This window comes from Brassica oleracea, chromosome C3 (assembly GCF_000695525.1).
Source record: "Brassica oleracea var. oleracea cultivar TO1000 chromosome C3, BOL, whole genome shotgun sequence".
Taxonomy (NCBI): domain Eukaryota; kingdom Viridiplantae; phylum Streptophyta; class Magnoliopsida; order Brassicales; family Brassicaceae; genus Brassica; species Brassica oleracea.
In genome coordinates, this window is record NC_027750.1 from 56366528 (window position 1) to 56386073 (window position 19546).

The 19546-nt window shown below is 34.9% G+C and overlaps 3 protein-coding genes across 4 annotated transcripts in view; 2 read left to right on the forward strand and 1 right to left on the reverse strand.

Annotated features, from left to right (window-relative positions):
* Positions 1-882, reverse strand: part of LOC106331005 — a 2960-nt gene extending 2078 nt beyond the window's left edge. The window contains exon 1 of the mRNA XM_013769375.1: positions 867-882. Within this exon, the coding sequence (XP_013624829.1) occupies positions 867-882 (16 nt within the window). The remainder of the gene's footprint in view (positions 1-866) is intronic.
* Positions 883-3774: 2892 nt separating this feature from the next.
* Positions 3775-18304, forward strand: LOC106332315 (uncharacterized WD repeat-containing protein C17D11.16-like). 2 transcript variants are annotated; one of them, XM_013770785.1, is made up of 14 exons: positions 3775-3957; positions 15369-15676; positions 15758-15837; positions 15923-16024; positions 16107-16230; positions 16362-16423; positions 16514-16561; positions 16651-16712; positions 16800-16896; positions 16983-17057; positions 17152-17250; positions 17336-17476; positions 17826-17918; positions 18016-18304. In XM_013770785.1, the coding sequence occupies exons 1-14, from the start codon at positions 3851-3853 to the stop codon at positions 18157-18159; spliced, it is 1542 nt and encodes a 513-aa protein (XP_013626239.1). In that variant the 5' UTR covers positions 3775-3850; the 3' UTR covers positions 18160-18304. The 2 variants fall into 2 exon arrangements, with proteins under 2 accessions (XP_013626239.1, XP_013626240.1); XM_013770786.1 differs by lacking the exon at positions 3775-3957 and adding an exon at positions 14781-14816.
* Positions 18305-18845: 541 nt separating this feature from the next.
* The window catches only part of LOC106331007 (uncharacterized WD repeat-containing protein C17D11.16-like), a gene marked incomplete at its 5' end in the record, with an annotated part of 3532 nt that continues 2831 nt past the window's right edge, over positions 18846-19546 (forward strand). The window contains 3 exon segments of the mRNA XM_013769376.1: positions 18846-18956; positions 18988-19180; positions 19252-19281. Of these exon segments, the coding sequence (XP_013624830.1) occupies positions 18846-18956; positions 18988-19180; positions 19252-19281 (334 nt within the window).

Below are 19546 nucleotides of genomic sequence, written 5' to 3' on the forward strand. Positions count from 1 at the left end.
TATAGTTTTAAAAGTTAACATTGACAAATATTTAAATATTTAACATATGGAGGTATAGTATTACAATATTAAATTATATCTATTTAATTTATATTATCTATAAATCCAATGGATCATATATTCTTTAAATCCAATTATTGATAGCCAATAAAAAATTTTAGTAGGCCCAAAATTTAAATGATAAGATTAGATATTAAATGTAACATGACTTTCTAGGAATAGGTCCATTAGGTCCATTGTTTTAATATATATGATTGGTATTCTGTTTTTACAGTTTATTTTATGTTTCACTTAAAAAAATTATTAATTTATACTATTCAAGCAGAATCCATAATATGATTATTTTATCAACAAAATAATACGGTTAATAATTTTATTAACAAAAATATTACAGCGCTTTGAAAGCGTAGATCAAAATATAGTCTATATTATTAAAACAAAATCTTTACTAGGATTCTATCTTTTATTTTCTAAGTTATTTACAATGGTATGCCATTATTTTTAATTTTAATTTCAGTATTATTTATTTAAATCGTTCAAGAGAATATTCTCAACAATTAATAATCCCTATAACTAGCGGTGTATACTTATCACAATACAGTCAAAACTAACACATCCCTCCATTCTTGGATTTTGTTTAGAGACATCTTTAAAAATAGATTTTTGTCGTAATTGGAAAAAGCTGAAGAGATGGTGCAATTACGTATTGCATGCATGACTTTTTATTATGGTTAGATACATTTTTCCGTGGGAATCCCCTTGATCCAGTGGTTTGAGTAAGGGTTCATTAATGTTTCTACGCCAGAAGGTGTGGGTTTCAAATCCCAACAAAAATGAATTATACAAATTTATGGAGAAAAGCATACAGGAGATATTCGGCATGGCGCAAGGAGTACCGTCAGGTATGGATCTCATAAAACGGCTCAGGATAACGCAGTCAGGCGCGAATATTCATAAGACAGTTAAAATTGCCGGTTGTATAATCGTTTTGTAATATTTTTCATAGTTTGTAATACCATAATTAACCATCGACAAAAAAAAAAGATACATTTCTTGGTGTTTACATTTATAAAACAAATTGGAAGCCCAATTAAAATTCATAAAAATTATTGATTTCAATTCTAAAAGTCAACTTATTATAATTGCAACATTGTTTTTTACAACTCGATAATTTTGATTACACTAAATATAAAATTTTATTTAGAAATTTTAAAAGTAAAAAGGTACCAAAATATTTTAAATAAATGTAAGATTTATACGTAAACATTCTCCACACTGCCAAAAAAATTAATCCATATAAGAAAAATAAAAATAAATATTGTAATGGAAAACATATAAATGTTTGGAAAATTTATCAAATTTATCAACATAATAAATAACGAAAAGGACAATTATAAATCTGCTATAAAAATATTAAATTTACGAAAATATTACATTTTACAAATATTTATTAATTTTAAATGAAATTTAAAGAGGAAAGTGATTCTGTGATTTGAAAACGCGAGTCAAAATCTCGGAAGAATAATTAAAATTGAAACATTGTTTATGATTTTTCATTGGAAACGTAAAGTGATAATTTTTGGGAAACAAAATTAATATCTTCAAATAATAGTATTTGTTAACGGAGAGAATATTAATGTATTATACTATTACTAGGGTAAACCCGCTCATAGGGCGGGTAAATAAATGAATAATATAAATTTATTTTAAAAGATTTATTTATTTTAAGTTAAAATAACATTAATTTCATAATATTACAATAATTTAAAATTTATTTTACTATTTATTTTAGAGATTATTATATCATTTTAAAATATAATTATTTAATTTCTTTCTTTATTTTAGTCGATTGGATTAAACATTAAAGTCAATTAGATTCAGTGACGTTTATAGATTATAAGTAGACTGAAGTTTTTCTATCTTATTTATATGTTTGTTTCATGAAATAAACTATTTTAAAATATTTTTTTATTATAAATGATTTATGTGATGTAAAAGAAATAATTTATTCATTATAACTAAAAATATTTAAAATTACTTATATATATAAGATGAAACTACAATTACTATTTGTACATCGACATGTTTGTTAGAATATTATATGTAAACATTTATTAGAGTTTATAAAATCTTATAGAATTTAAAAATAATGTATAAAATAAAAAAAATATATTTTTATTTTATATGTAGTTGGAGGAAAATGTAAATTTAGAATGGTGAAATATCAAAATTTCTTCCTTTTTGATGATTCGACAGCACAATATATATATATATGTCAAATGCAAATTTTAGAGAAAATAAAATATCTAAATGGAAGAAATTTTATTTAAAAAAAAAGAAAGAAGAGAGTTTCATTTTGGGGATAATGGATAAAAATTGTCTTTTTATATCAGAAAGAAGAGAGTTCCAATCTTAAATCTATCGTACAAATTTTATATCAATAGAAACCTGTTTGGTATTTTACCAAATTTGTAAGTTTATATACATTTGGATCTCGTGTTCAAAAAAAAAAAAACATTTGGTCCAAATGATTTGGATATATTTTAGCATGTTCATTGGCCCAAGTTACTTAAAGTCCATCTAAAAATAATAAACCTTAAATATAATTAAACTAACCCACCAAACATTTATTGTATTAAAAGAAATAAAAACCTAAATCTAAACATTATTTTTTATGGTTGAACTTTTTTTCTCGGCCGCACCTAACGACGGGATCAGTTTCTCTGTGCTTGCCGTCATACAGTTCATAATATCTCCTCATCGTTGTGATTTTCTTCTCTGCACAAAACTTAGATCTGTCTCCATTTCTTATGTTTCCCTTTCTTCCTTCAATCCTAAATCCTCTTTTTTACTGGTTTCCAGGTCAACCTTCGTCTTGGCTCTTTCTCTCTCGTCCTCTTCGCATCATCCGCCGTGGTTCATCAAAATGTTGCCGTATATTCAGTTGTTGAGGCGGAGGACGCTCTGAAGCAGTACTCTTCCGGTATCATATACCAATGAATTCTAATCCAACACACACCATCAACATCTCTCCAGACCTTCTCGATCCGAGCAGCCCATAGATCATTAGAGAGAAGATTCTCTCTTGCCGATTGAAGTGATGAAAATTTGAGGAAGGAAACTTACATATTTATAGCAGCGAAATCACTCAATGGTATTAAGGAGTAGATTAATTGAATAGAGGATCGTGTGATATGTGGGAAATTGGAGTTAAATTGAGCATTAATGAAGATGCATGAATCTGGTCGACTCTGTAACGGACAACGGCGACGAAAATAATGCTTTGATATAGATTTTTTTGAAAGGCCCAGTAAAGATTTGCACGAAACTCATAAAAATCTTGATTTTTGGGGTTGCCACGTGTCACTCCCGAAATGCATGACTTTGTGGGCTTCACCAGGAGTGAGCAAACTTTCTTTATATAAATAGATAGATAGATAGTTCTTGATGTTTTTGACCTTTTAACCTCGAATACAGATGACAAAAAAAAAAAACATCCCATACAAAAGATGTCATTGTTTAGCCAAAAAAAAAAGAGAGACAACGGCATCGTTCACGGTCACACATAATTTCCCATTTTCTGCTTTATTACCATATACTACCCATCATGGCAAGTGTTCCTCTTCATTTATTACTCACCGGAAGGAACAAAAACAAATCAAAATTTCCGGTGAGTTTTCTCTCAATCGGCTAAAAATTACGTGAAGAAGAGGTGGACCAGAAAATTCCGGTGAACCGAAGATGACTTCGGGGACTAGAACACCGACATGGAAAGAACGAGAGAATAACAAACGGCGAGAGCGGCGGATACGCGCGATTGCGGCTAAGATCTTCGCGGGACTTCGGATTCATGGGAACTTCAAGCTTCCCAAACACTGCGATAACAACGAAGTTCTTAAAGCTCTTTGCAATGAATCTGGTTGGACCGTCGAAGACGACGGAACTACTTACCGTAAGGTAAATCAAAAACTCAGTTTCTTTATATGAAACTCTGAATAGATCTGTTCTTTCTTTGTTGGAGACATAACTTTTAATTATTACGTGAACCGGACGGTTGTGATTTAACATTGACCGGTTTAGTCGTGATTGCAAACGTCAGATCGAAACCGTTCTGGTGAACTGAAAAAGCATGACGGTTGTGTAAGATTCGCTGATTCTTTAAGACTATGTGTTCACTTTCAGACAAGAATATTACACCGTAATGACTTTACCCTTAGCGAGTTATATCTCCAAGGGTTAACTTGTTATTTCCCCACGAAAACTATCGTATAGCATCAGATGTCCACGGAACTATGACTTCGTGATATATATATATATGAACTGAATATTACAAATGTATTTCTTCCCCTAATTAAAAGTTAGAGTCTTATTTCTCTCCGAACCATTGATTTTGACCTTAATTATACATAAACCATGATTTTGATTGGTTTATTATTTATCAACCCATATAAACTAACTAAACCAAACAAAAAAAACCCAATTTTAATTAAACCAGAACTTTTGACTCAAAAAAAAAATTAAACCAGACCCCACCCGACCCAACCTGACCCATTGTTCTCTTCTTCTTCACCCGACAAATTAAACCATACACTCTCTCTCTCTTTTTCTATCTCTTGAACAGAGCACAGAAGTAGTTAGAGGAAACTAAGGCGAAGATATGTCGGAAAATGAGAGAGGTGAAGACTTTGTCGTCGGCAAATCCAATCTCCTCACCCGCTACGCTCGCAACAAGTTCAACACGAACTCAAAAGCCATCATTGGCGTCGAGTTTCAGACTCAGAGCATGCTCATCTACGGTAAAAAGGTCAAAACTCAGATTTGAGAGACCGTCGGTCAAGAACGCTTCCGCGCTGTCACTCCCGCCTATTACCGTAGAGCCGTCGGAGCACTCGTCGTCTATGACATCACTCGCATCTCAAACTTCGAGAACGTTGGTGGCTCGATGAGCTCAACAGTAGGTTCTCTTCTCTGTTTCAATTGAAACTGAGGGTGAAGAAGAAGAGAACAATGGATCGGGTGGGGTCTAGTTTATTTTTCTTTTTGAGTCAAATGGTTTGGTTTAACTAAAATTGGGTTTTTGTTAGGTTTAACTGGTTTATATTGTTTGGTAAATAATAAACCAATCAAAAGCATGATTTATGTACGATAGATTATTCTAAAGAATATTTTTACTGTTTAGATTTGATTCTGTATAGATCAAGGGCAATCCCTCAAATATTGTAACCAACTCTGGTATATATTTCACGTGAATACAACGTACAATGTTAAGGGAAAATATCTGTCTAACATGGTATCAGAGGATTCATCCTGAACCTAATATTTCTTCTCTCTTCTCTTCTTCTCTTTTCTCTTCTCTTCTTCTAAACCTCGATTCTTTCAATCTTTCGCCTCATGAACGGGCTTATGGAGTGACTAACATCAAGTCACACATACCTATCATTCTCGATGATGATGAACACAACTATGATGCGTGGAAGGAACTCTCCCTCACCCATTGTCAAACCTTTGAGGTTTCTGGCCACTTGGACGGCACTCTCCTACCAGCTGATGACGATGATGCAGAATGGAGAAAGAAGGACGGGCTCGTGAAGCTGTGGCTATACATCACTCTATCGAAGAGCCTCTTCAAGAGTACATTCAAAACCGGCGGTACCTCGCGTGAAATTTGGCTACAGATCGAAAACTACTTCCGTAATAACAAGGAAGCTAAGGCAATCCAGCTAGATCACGACTTGCGCAACAAAGTAATCGGTGATAAATCAATTCAAGTCTACTGCCAAGAGCTTAGTCGCTAACTGATCTGATGTCAAACGTTGATGCTCCCGTCTCCGAACGGACTCTGGTCACATATATGCTCAATGGCCTAAATGCAAAGTACGACAACATCATTAAGGTCATCATGCACCGTCAACCATTTCCAACTTTTGAAGACGCAAGATCGATGTTGCTTCTTGAAGAAAATCATTTGTCCAGAGGCAAGAAACAGGATCCAACACACACATACACCTCTTCAGCTGATAAGGTTCTAGTTGCAACGGTTCCAAATACAGAGAGTAAACACACTGCTGCAAATTCAAACATCAATCAAAAATCATACAACAATTGTGGCAGAGGTCGTGGTCGTAGCCGTGGTAGGGGACACAACACACGACTACAACTGCAGCAATGAAACTCACCGTTCTAGACCAACAACTACCCGTTTTGGATGCAACAACAGTTCAATACCTGGATGCAACAGAACCAACCTCACTTTCAGTGACAGGGACTTCTTGGTCCACACCCGCAACTCCCAGTTCAACAACATCAACAGCCGCTTCAAGCAGGTACCTCGATGATGTAGCCTACTGTGGATTTTGCTTCAGCCTTCAACACCATGACGCTTGTAGATCCCTCAGACAACAACTGGTACATGGACTCGGGAGCTACTGCTCATCTTGCCAACTCTTCAGGTAATCTCAAGTCTGTTTTTAACTTGAGCACTGGAAAGTCAGTTACCGTTGCTAATGGCTCCAACATTCCTATTACTAAATCCGGTTTTGTTTCCCTTCCTACCAACACTCGTTCCCTCTCTTTAAACTCTGTTCTTGTCACTCCATCAATCATAAAAAATCTCATATATGTCCGTAAATTTACAAAGGACAACTCTTGCTCTATTGAATTTGATCCTTATGGTTTTTCTGTGAAGGATCTACACACTCAGATGACTATTCTCCGCAGTGAGCAGTGACAGTACTGGAGACTTATATCCAGTTTTTCTAGCTTTCAATAAAACTTCTGAGACTCCCTCAGCGTAGCTTGTCTCCTCCTCCAGCATTTGGCATCAAAGACTGGCTCATCAAGCAATGAAACACTAAATTCCTTGTTTTCTTCTTCAGCTTTGCAGTGTAATAATAAAGACCTGCAGAAACTTTGTAATGCTTGTCAACTTTCCAAACAAAATAAAGTTCCCTTCAAAAATTTGATTCAACTGTCACTGCACCATTTGACATTGTTCACTCTGATCTATGGACCTCTCCTGTCCAAAGTATCAGTGGAATAAAATACTACGTCCTCTTCCTTGATCAATTCTCTCATTTCCTATGGGTATATTCTTTGAGATCAAAAGATCAAGTCTTCTCCAAATTTCTTCACTTCACCGCTTTCATTCAAAACCAATTCTCTAAAACCATAAAATCTTTTCAGTGTGACAATGGAACAGAATACAACAATTCCCAGTTCCATGATCACTTCTCTGCCAAGGGGATCACCTTTCGTTTTTCGTGCCCATACACCTCCCAACAAAACAGACGATCAGAACGGATGATCCGAACCATAAACAATGCGGTTTGAAGTCTCTTGTTCCAAGCTCAACTCCCGAACTCTTTTTGGGTAGAAGCTCTTCACTCATCTGTCCACATCCTAAACCTTTTACCTTCAAAAACGATCCAAAACAGAACACCATATACCACTCTCTTCAATAAACCACCTGGCTACTCTCACTTAAGAGTCTTCGGTTCCCTTTGCTACCCAAACCAAAACCACAAAACCACTCACAAACTATCCCATCACTCCTTTCCTTGTGTATCTCTTGGCTATCCTCACAGCCATAGAGGATACAGATGTTTCGACCTCAAAACCAGAAAAATCATAATCTCGAGACATGTCCAATTCGATGAGACATGCTTTCCATACCAACAAATCAAAAAAGAGCTAGACTCTGCCTATGATTTTCTTTCAGCAAACTTTGAGCCCTCTCCTCTGTTTCAACAAATTCTTCAAACACCATAAACACCTCTTCCTCCTCCAGCTATTACCAACATGCCAACTCAAGTTGTTAACACGACATCAGAGGCTCCAAGGCATCAAATGACCACTCGGTCAAGACATGGAATACACAAACCAAAACAGCTTTTATCTCTTCATACTCAACATCGCTCTCCCCTTCCTCTCGGCTATAAATAAGCCTTAAAAGATCCGTTCTGGAACAATTCAATGGGTGATGAGTACAGTGCAATAGTTAAAAGTAAGATTTTTAATTTGGTACCGAGACCCAAAGGGGCAAACATAATCAGATCAATGTGGCTTCACAAACATAAATATGATGCTAACGGTTGCTTCAAAAAGCACAAATCCCGTCTTGTTGCTAATGGTAAATCGCAGGAAGAAGGTATTGATTTCACAGAGACGTTCAGCCCTGTCGTTAAATCAGCTTCAATTCGCGCAGTACTACATGTTGCTCTCGCAAACAACTGGCCGATAAATCAGTATGACGTTCAGAATGCCTTTCTTCACGGCAATTTGGAAGAAACAGTCTATATGTTTCAGCCTCCCGGATTCGTTGATGCAACTAAACCAGATCATGTCTGTAGACTTAACCGTTCCATCTATGGCCTACGCCAAGCTCCCAGAGCCTGCAACCAACGGTTTGTGGAGTTTATAACAAAACAAGGGTTCAAACAGAGCAAGAGTGATGCTAGTATGTTCATATATCTCAAAAACGGTGAACGTGCGTATCTTCTCCTATACGTCGACGATATAATACTTACAGCATCATCTTCGTCTTTTCGAAAGTCAGTTGTCGATGCCATGAAGTCAGAGTTTCCTATCACAGATGAAGGTCAGATTAACTCCTTCTTGAAGGTCAGATTAACTCCTTCTTGGGCATATCTGCTCTCTTTAACGACAAGGGCTTGTTCTTAAATCAATCACGCTATGCTGAAGAAATAATAGAACGTGCAAAGATGGTGGACTGCAAACCCTGTGCAACTCAGGTCGATTTAAAGTCCAAATTATCAGACAAAGAAGGTAAACCAGTCACTAACCCTCTGAATATTGAAGCTTGGCAAGGGCTTTGCAGTACCTTACATTCACCAAGCCTGATATAGCCCATGCAGTTCAACAAATATGCTTGTTCATGCATGACCCTAGAGAGCCACATCTCCAAGCTCTCAAATGTATAATACATTACTTGCAAGGCACGAAATCGAAAGGTCTACAACTGCTGAAGTCTCAGACAATGAAACTCACTGTCTACTCAGACGCGGATTGGGTGGATTGTCCCTCGACAAGAAGATCAACCTCGGGGTTCTGCGTTTACTTCGGAGACAATCTCGTCTCATGGTCTGCGAAGAGACAGCCTACAGTATCCAGGTCTAGCGCCGAGGCTGAATACAAAGGCGTAGCCAATGCCGTAGCGAAAGTGTGTTGGTTATGTAACATGTTACTAGAAATGCATTGCCCTCTCCAACAAGCAACCATAGTCTATTGTGACAATATCAGTGCCGTGTACTTATCGTCCAATCCGGTGCAGCATCAGCGAACGAAACATATAGAAATTGACATACATTTTGTTCGAGAGAAGGTCCAAATGGGTCAGATTCGAGTGCTGCACATACCGTCATCTCTACAGTACGCTGACATCTTTACCAAAGGCTTGCCATTATCACTCTTCAACAACTTCCGGTCCAGCTTAGGCGTGTATGATCCCCACGCTACAACTGCGGGAGGGTGATAGATTATTCTAAAGAATATTCTTATTGTTTAGATTTGATTCTGTATAGATCAAGGGCAATCTCTCAAATATTGTAACCAACTCTGGTATATATTTCAAGCGAATACAACGTACAATGTTAAGGGAAAATATTTGTCTAACAATGTATAATTAAGCTCAAAATAAATGGTTCGGGGAGAAATAAGACTGTAACTTTTAATTCAGGGAAAATACATTTGTAATATTCAGTTAATGTATATATAGCAGGAGCTCATAGTTCTGTGGACATTTGATGACATACGATAGTTCTTGCGGGGAAATAGCACATTAACCTCTTTCTAATAGGTATCTCTCTGGGTAGGATGGTCATTTACCCTAAATTTGTGTTTCCTCGTCCGTTTAATATTTTTGTCTCACTATCTGAAAGTGAGATCATTTGAGAATTTTTCTTTGGTCATAATTTGCTTTAGTTAAGACTTTAGTACAACGATCGAGGAAGACTTTAATCTTCTTTTCAGATTCTTAAGCTGTGATTGGTTAGTCTGCTGGCGTAACAAAAAGCAGAGTAAAATGTATATGGGCCCACCAAACTAAAGTAAATATTCTCGCTTCTTTCGTTAAGTGGAAATGTTATCGCCGGAAGAAAAACAAAACATGTGATAACAAAAAAATAGAGCAAATCTCCAAAATAGCATATTTCTAAGTTTATAAAACAAAAATAGCATTCAAAAACTAAAATGACCAAAATAACACATTTCTAAGTTTATCCTTTGAAAATTTTAATTTTTTTATTTTTAAAAATTTAAAATCTTATCTCCAAAACCTCATTTCTCAACTCTAAACCCTAAACCCTAAACTCTAAACCCTAAACCCTAAACCCTAAACCCTAAATCCTAAACCCTATAATTTAAACCCTAAACCCTAAACTCTAAACCCTAAACCCTAAACCCTAAACCCTAAATCCTAAACCCTATAATTTAAACCCTAAACCCTAAACTCTAAACCCTAAACCCTAAACCCTAAACCCTAAATCCTAAACCCTATAATTTAAACCCTAAACCCTAAACTCTAAACCCTAAACCCTAAACCCTAAACCCTAAATCCTAAACCCTATAATTTAAACCCTAAACCCTAAACTCTAAACCCTAAACCCTAAACCCTAAACCCTAAATCCTAAACCCTATAATTTAAACCCTAAACCCTAAACTCTAAACCCTAAACCCTAAACCCTAAACCCTAAATCCTAAACCCTACCCTTTAACTCTAAACCCTAAGTTTGTGACTTTTGATAAAACATTAAGTGATATTTTTGTGACTTTTGAACTTGAGTGCTAGTTTGGAAACATAAACTTGATTTAGTGCTATTTTTGTCTTTTTCTCAGCAAAATATTTACTCCAAATTAGGTGGGTCCAAGATAACAAGTTTTACACCGACTTACGCTCAGATTTTACCAATCAGACACTTTGAAATTCAATTTTATTTATTTTCCTCGACAAACCATGATAATTAAAATGGGATGATTATTCATTGTTTGACCATTAAGATTTCAAGGAGAATCATTGTTCTTTACCTTTTATTCTTTTTAGTTGCATTTGGATTTTCAATTTCTCGATCATAAATTGTGATCGGTAAATAATCGAGTAAATGGGAGTAAATAAATTAGAGTAATTGAGAGAAAAAGTTATGGAGTAAACAAATAATAAAAGAAAAAAAGTAAAGGTCACATCCAGCTTTAATTGATTTCCTTCTGAATAACCATGAGGAAAAAATAAATCATTTTCCCTTAGATTAAACAGTAATCAGAGTAAACATATTAAAAATTATTATAATTTTTTTTCACCTGATTGGTTTCTAGAGTAGCTGAACTTAGAGTAATTTTCGCTGATATATTATCGCTATAGTGGACATACAGTCAAAGCCAATAGTGTATCTTGTTCGTGCTCACCAGCTTTAAGTTCTCTTTTTTATAATACATCCATGAGAAAAAAAATTTGTTCTTTGACATAAACCAGAGAAAATCATTGTCTTTTACCTTTGTTTTTCTTTTCTTGTTGCATTTGAATTTTCAGTTACTCAATCATAATGTTATTTTGTTCGTTAATCATCATCTTTTGCTTTAGGTGAAAAGGGTAAAGAACAGTTTTAACTCTCTCTTGTGTAATTAATCCACTAGCAAAAGATTGTCATTTTCAAAATTTATCTGCTTGAAATGGTTTATATGTTTGTGATAATATTTCTTACACTTTGCATAAACACTTGTGTAGGGATGCAAACCAATGGATCGAATGGAACTCAGGAATGGTTCTACTTCAGCGAGTCCATGCTCATCGTACCAACCTAGCCCTCGTGGTTCCTACAATCCGAGCCCTTCATCTTCCTCATTCCCTAGTCCTACAAACCCATACGGTGATGCTAACTCACTAATCCCATGGCTCAAGAATCTCTCTTCAAACTCACCTTCCAAGCTTCCTTTCTTCCATGGAAACTCTATATGACTCCACCATTGGCTCGAAGCCCTACTCGTAACCAAGTGACCATCCCTGACTCTGGATGGCTTTCTGGAATGCAAACCCCCACAGAGCGGACCGTCTTCTCCTACTTTCAGATTAGTGTCGAGAAACCCGTTTTTTGACAAAGAGGCTTTTAAAATGGGAGATTGTAATTCACCAATGTGGACTCCTGGACAAAGTGGAAACTGCTCTCCAGCTATACCTGCTGGTGTTGATACAAACTGTGATGTACCAATGGCTGATGGAATGGCGGCAGAGTTTGCGCTCGGTTCTAATGCGATTGGAATGGTGAAGCCTTGGGAATGAGAAATGATACATGGAGAATGAGTTTCAGATGATTTAGAACTTACACTTGGAAATTCAAGAACCAGATAAATTCTGAGAAGATTCAACGTCGTTTGCTGTCAGTCAGATCTTATATTTAGTCTCTTACTTTCTCTTTTCATCTTTTGTCTGTTTTTTTCAGTGATGATTAAAGGTGATTGAGGGAAGACGAACATTTTAGAACTTTGTTTTTTTTTTTCCTTGTTGGCCTATACTAAAGTTGTAGTTAGTATATTATATCTCCAGTTTTTTTTAAAAAATATTTGTGGAAATTTGATTTTCGATTAAGCAATGTTATTACCATAGTGGGATATTCATGTAAAATATTGAAGTCAGTTTGAACGTGATAACTTATCAGCAACCTGTCTTTGAACATATTTTATTTTTAACATCCCCTCGAGAATTACAAAATGTTTTGGTAACTACGTATCAACGGTAAGATGGTTTTTAGATTTTTTTTAAAAATAAGTTTGTCCATATAATTACATAAGTGTAATTTAATAAATCAAACAATTCTTAATTTATACATAGTTTAAATATACTAGAATAGTAAAATATTATATATATTTTGATCGGTATACTCTTAAGTAACTAAATCACAAAAGCGTAAATTAATAAAATAAGTAATTTTTGTTGTTGTTCTAGAATTATATGATTTTTAGACCGAACTGGTGAATATATACTAGACATACATTTATATTTCGAGTCTGCACTTATATTTTATAACAGTTTGATATATTAGATTTGAACACTAACATGTGAATAGAGTGCCAATGAGTTTCTTCAAAAATTTGATTCTTAGATATGTATCTGGAGTAGAAATATTTTTTACAAATGTCCATATTTTTTAATTGACACTTCTGTAATTCATTGAATGCATAGAAGAAGTTTTAAAAAAAAAAACTAAACTCATATCAGTGAAATATAAACGAAAACGAAAACATAATTTTATAGAGGTGAAAAATAAAATCACTTATAGAGAATCAATAGTAAGCAAATCGAGAGTAGAAAACCTAATCCTCTTTCGTTATTTTACAATCGATGTTGCCTATCTGGTTTTTGTGATTTGTGTCAGTCGGAAAACTTAATATTTCAGTCGGAAAACTTAATTTTTTTTTGTGCATATGAAGTCTTAAAAGTAATTAAAATGAGTTGTAATTAATTCTTCAACAATGATGATATATTTAATAGACCAACATTTGTATTCGTCATTTTAAAATCGATAAAAATTTTAGTTTTTCAAAATGTTAAAACTATTTAATAAACTTAAATTAATATAAAAAATTCACCTTGCGCATGTACGCGGATTATCATCAAACGTAAATGATAACAGAAAGCTAGATTAGGTTGGAAGACCAAAGATATGTTATGTATGTTCTAGTTGTACGTAATCGAAAAAAAAAAAGTCGTACGTAATCAATAGAAAAGTCAACGAACAATGACGACCAGTCGACCACATGTGTCTGATATTATTAAGAGTTATTCTTAGATTCACCGGCCAATAGAATTTCATTATTTCAAATTCGATATCTTTTAAAAAAGGAAACAAAATATTATCAAGTTATATTATGTTTTTTAAAAAAAAAGTAAAAAAAAAATATCAGCTACAGAAAAAAGAATTAAAAAAAAAATTTTAACGTCGTCAGCAAAATACTAAACCCTAAATCCTAATTCCTAAACCCTAAATCATAATCTCTAAACCCTAAATCCTAAACCCTAAACCTTTGGGTAAACCTAAACCGTTGGGTAAACCCTAAACCTTTGGATAAACTCTAAATCCTTGGGTAAACCCTAAACCCTTGGATAAATCCTAAACTCTAAATAAAAACACTAAACCCTAAAATTCTAAACCCTAAATCCTAAACCCTAAACCCTTGAGTGTTTTCGTGTTTAGTGATTTTGATTTAGAGTTTAAGATTTATCTTAGAGTTTAAGATTTATCCTAGAATTTAGGGTTTACCCAAGGGTTTAGGGTTTAGGATTTAGGGTTTAGGGATTAGGATTTAAGGTTTAATGTTTTGCTGACGACGTTAAAAATATTTTTTTGTAATTATTACTATTTTTTATTTATTTATTTTTACTTTTTAATTTTAAAAAAATAATATAATTTGACAATATTTTGTTTTCTTTTTAAAAGATATCGAATATGAAATAACACAATCCTATTGGTCGGTGGTTCACGAATAAGTCTATTATTAACTAACGTGACAATATGAATTTAATTGGACCTTAAGGACATTGACTTCAACTTAACAGTACTGTACGAAGTAATATTGACTTGAGAATGCACACATTGGATTATGTTCAATTACAAAATGTCCCTGAATTGCATAGTGGAACCAAGTACAATTAGCCTTAATGAGCTAACAATTAGGCCCATATCTAGATGCAATTTTATTTTCAGATGACCTTCTTCCGACCAAAACCGAACACTTTATAAGTTCTCCACCGCTCTTTTCTCTCGAGGTCAGCTACCTTCTCGGCAGATATCTCTTAGAGCTTACTTTAGTTCGTAAGTTCTCTTGTTGGTTCCTTTTCAATCTAAACTAGTTCAAATAAAGAGAGATTGGTATATATATATATATATATATTTGGTCACCATCTTCTTTGTAACCTGTTTAGGGTTTTCGCCGTGGTAACATATCAATTTTCTATAGTTCTTATATCCATCTGCAGTTTCTCATGATCTTAAGCTGAATTTGTTTTTAAGTAGACATATATGTCCTTTACCCAATTTTTCTATCATTAGTATATCATCTTTTTGTTCCTCTCGATTCGACCTTGGATTTTGAGGATTGGCATAACTTTTACCTACAGTTTTTGTTATGATTTTTGTTCTTATTTTATCTTTTGAAATTCTTGCTTTTAATCGCTTTGGAAGATCTTTTGTGTTATGCTGAAATATATGGGGTGGATTTATGTCATATTGTGTTACATATGTTATTTCTATTAGGGTTTATGTTTTTTTTTTTTTTTTTTGCTTAAACTTTTTATGTTCTTGTTTGTTATCTATTTTCCGTTTAATGTTTGTTGGTTGTTTTACATTTTGTTTTTACCTTTTCAGAATGATAACTGCATTTTCATGGGTACCAAAAGGGGCTGCAAAGGCCATACCTGATCGTGCTGAACTTCCTTCTAAGGAGGAAATCGAAAAGCTCAAAGAGACTTGTGATCAAGTTTACAGTGAGGACGAAGAAGACAATACTGAGGATGAAAAAGAGAATGGTGAAGTTGCTCACGCGAAAACAATAGCAGAAGCTTTTGGAAAATCTTCCAGAAGCAAGAATGCTTCTTCTTCAATTGAGGTTGATGACTTAAATGATGATTTTATGAAAGAACTCGACATGGATAATTACGATGAAGAAGATTATAGTAAGTTGGCTTATAATGGTTTTAACTAAAAACCATTGGCAGCAGATGAAATGACTCCTTCGTTGTTGTGTTTCGATTCAGGAATTGAAATTCTTAGCTCCGGGAATGGAGGTCTTTATTATGCGAGCAATGAGATGGATCCATATCTCATGAATCATGATGTATAAGCTCATATCATTTATCTCTTATTTTCATGGAATATTATCGTATTTTGTACATACAAATAATATTATATGTGTTCTTCAGGATAGTGATGACTCAGATGAAGATGAGGACCAGACAATCTTACCAACCAAGTCAATAATTGTCTGCGCTAAGACCGACGACAATGATGCTAGCTATCTTGATGTTTGTCATATTATTCTCGCAGTTTTATTTATTTATTTTGGTCCACACACACGACATGGAGCTTATATGAATGCATGACCAGGTTTGTGTATGCGAGGAAACATCGAATGGTTACCCAAATATTTATAGTCGTGGTAGATTTGAATTGCCAACAGCTCCGTTGTGTACTGCTTGGCTTGATTGTCCACTTAAAGGAGGAGAAAAAGGTTAGTGATGTGTATTAATCATCAATCAAAGGATTATATTAACCAACCAAATTATTGGACTCTTCATTCTTGCTATAAGTTGATTATATCATTTGAATCTGTATTTGATTCCTTTTGCTTCGTATTGGCAGGAAATTTCTTAGCTGTTGGTTTGTATAAGAAGCCCATGATAGAGATATGGGATCTTGACGTTGTATGTGAATTAAACTGTATTTTTGCATATGTTTGTTTCTCTGACCAATCACGAGATTTATTGTAATATATGTTGTTTTTAATGCCCCAGAAAGACGAGGTGTTACCTTGTGTACAACTAGGAGGAAAAGAGAAAGGGGTGAGTAAATTAAGTTTTATTTTGATTTGATTGCAGCAAGAAAAAAAATGTATATATACGTTAATTTGATTTGCGGTATTTTGTTTTAGCATTACAAAGAAGGTAGCCACACTAGATCAGTTCTTGGTCTTGCTTGGAATAGGGAGTTTCGGTATGTCCCATGATTGATTATATATACATCTTCAGATTTGCTTCTTGATAGACTTGACTGAGTTTTCAATTTTATTGGGAAAAAAAGAAACACTCTTGCTAGTTCTAGTGCTGACAAAAAGGTTAAAGTTTGGGATATGGCTACTGAAAAATGTATGATTACTATGGAGCATCACACAAAGAAGGTAAGAACATGACTCTCGTAGAATGAGAAATTCATTAATTTAGTTTCATATATTCTCATGGTTTATTGTTTTCGTATGGTTCACAGGTTCAAGCGGTTGCTTGGAATCATTATGCTCCAGAAGTGCTTCTTAGTGGGTCGTTTGACCAGACTGTTGTATTGGTAAGTGTTTTATGTCACTACCTACAAAACAATATGTGAACTCACTAACTAATATTTATTGGTTTGTGTATATATTTACGTATAAATGTTTTAGAATGACGGAAGAAAGCCTTCACACTCGGGTTTCAAATGGTCAGTCATGTCCAAAGTAGAAAGCTTGGCCTGGGATCCACACAGTGAACATTCCTTTGTGGTGTGTTACATTTTAAATCATCTATATGATTTTCTTAGCGGTTTTAAAGACTTATTTGTTTTCATTTGTTTCACCTCTTTTATAGGTAAGTCTTAAAAATGGAACTGTAAAGGTTTTCGATGTACGTCAAGCCTCAAATTCAGCCTCTGATTTAAAACCAAGTTTCACTCTCCAAGCACATCACAAACCAGCCACCTGCGTCTCATACAACATTTCAGCGCCTAATGTAAGTAAAATATTAGTAATATCCCTTATCTATCAGATGACAACCAAGGTTCATATAAAATTAAGGGTGTCAAATTCCCATACTGTAGTGGTTTATTGATAAGTTTTTTTTCATGTTTTAGACGGCCAATTTGATCCGAAAAATTTGGATAACCACAATTTAATAGAGGAAAAAAATCACAATTTAATAGAGGAAATAAATTATTTCAAAACATCTCATATATATGTCAAGGTCTTTTTTTTAAACTGGACACTGACGCCTACTCTTTCTTGTGTCCTTGGTCCTTGGTCATTGTTGTGTGTGGTTTAGTGGTTTTCACTTATATCACTGTTTTGAACTAACGTAACAGCTTTTGGCAACGGGGTCTATGGATAAAACGGTTAAGCTCTGGGATCTTTCAGACAACAAGCCTTCATGCATTGCTTCTCACATACCAAACGCTGTAAGAACCAAATCAACAAATAAAAAAAAAGTTTTCATTTATCTTAAAGCCTGATTCTTAACTTGTTCTTATGACTCGAAACTTTTGCGTCGCGCAGGGAAGCTTATTTTCCATTGATTTCTCTCCGGATAATCCTTTCTTACTCGCTATCGGTGGCACAAGGGGGGATCTAAAAGTTTGGGACACACTTTCTGACACAAATGTCTCCCGTAGATACGGAAGCAGCCGAGCCCGACCATAATAGTCTTTAGTCAAGCTGTGAGATTGGTCTTAGATTCGAACACACTTAACCCAAATTTGGTTTTGTTTTATTTTTCATGTAGCATATAGAGCTAATGAGCAGTAAAAGAATTAATATTTAATCACTTTAGTTATACATCGGAAACATGGCGTGAAAACTGATGAATAATTTATAAATGATAGAAAATAGAAGAATCACGTTTCCGAAAGCAATATTTGAAAAACTTGTACGAAAAACACATACGAGAGGCGTTTAGTCTCCGTCACATCAAAATAACGGTGTTAACCCAAGCTTCTTGCTTAACGGCATTTTAACAGTTTAAAGGTCTTGTATGCACTTTTCGAAGTTTAAGTTTCATAATCAAAAATACTTTAAAACTTCAGGGTGCTTTATGCACTTCTTCTTCGTCGGGAAGCGCCGCTACACCTCTCACTCTCCATAAAATCCGCAGAAGCAATTTTTTCGATTGTTAAACCCTAAACCTCAGTTCAAACCCATAGTTCTTGTATCTCTCTCTCAAGCAAGCAAATAAGTAAGTTCTTTTTGATTCCTTCTCAAAGGTCTTTAGCTTTTTGAAATGGCCAAACCAAGTTATTGAAATTGAATGTGTCGGTTTAATCAAATGACGTAAAGAACATTACTTTCGAGGTGCCCTGAACGCAAATAACCGGTTTTGATTTCCATTGATAACGGCAGTTTCATGGATTCCAAAAGGGTCTTTAAAGCCAGTTCCTGACGCTGCTGAACCTCCTTCAAAGGAAGAGATCAAAGAGCTCATTGAGAGTGGAGCTTTCACTGCAAGGTGAGTTGTTGGTTTTGCTTTGTGAGGTTGATCACGCCAACGAGGATGAAGAAGAAATGAAAGAAGAAGAGATTAGTGAGGTTGATCACGCCAAGGCTGTAGCAGAAGCTTTTGGCAAGTCTTCCAATAGCAAGAAGGCTTCTTCTACTATGGAGGTTGATGATGTAGCTGCTGGAATGAAAGAACTCGACATGGATAATTACGATGAAGAGGATGATGGTACGTTTTGTTTTTGTTTGGCTCTTTGGTGTTTGTTCTGCTATTTTATGTTGTTGTGTGTTTGGACTTAGGCATTGAACTCTTCAGCTCTGGGCGTGGATGTAACGGTCCGGTTCCTGGCCCGTAAAATTTCCCAAAGAATATGGGCTTCTCTACGGCCCATTTAGTAAAAACCTAGGGTTTCCTTTCCCCTTTCCTATAAAAAGAGATGCAGCCTCCCTTTTTGCCTCATCACAAATCTGAAGCGAAGCTCTGCAGAGAATTCCCGGAGGCCGAAAACCCTAGCCGTCGAGCTCTCTCCCCTTCTATCCAGCGCCGCCTCTCTCTCTTCTCTCTTTCTCCCGCGCGTCGCTCTCTCTCTCTCTC

What these genes read in the sequence shown, in the direction of transcription:
- LOC106332315 (XM_013770785.1), top strand. Translation starts at nt 3,851, where the DNA reads ATGGGAACTTCAAGCTTCCCAAACACTGCGATAACAACGAAGTTCTTA. An exon ending in ACTTAAAGGAGGAGAAAAAG is followed by an intron (nt 16,231 to 16,361) that starts GTTAGTGATGTG and finishes TCGTATTGGCAG; the next exon opens with GAAATTTCTTAGCTGTTGGT. An exon ending in TTGACCAGACTGTTGTATTG is followed by an intron (nt 17,058 to 17,151) that starts GTAAGTGTTTTA and finishes TAAATGTTTTAG; the next exon opens with AATGACGGAAGAAAGCCTTC.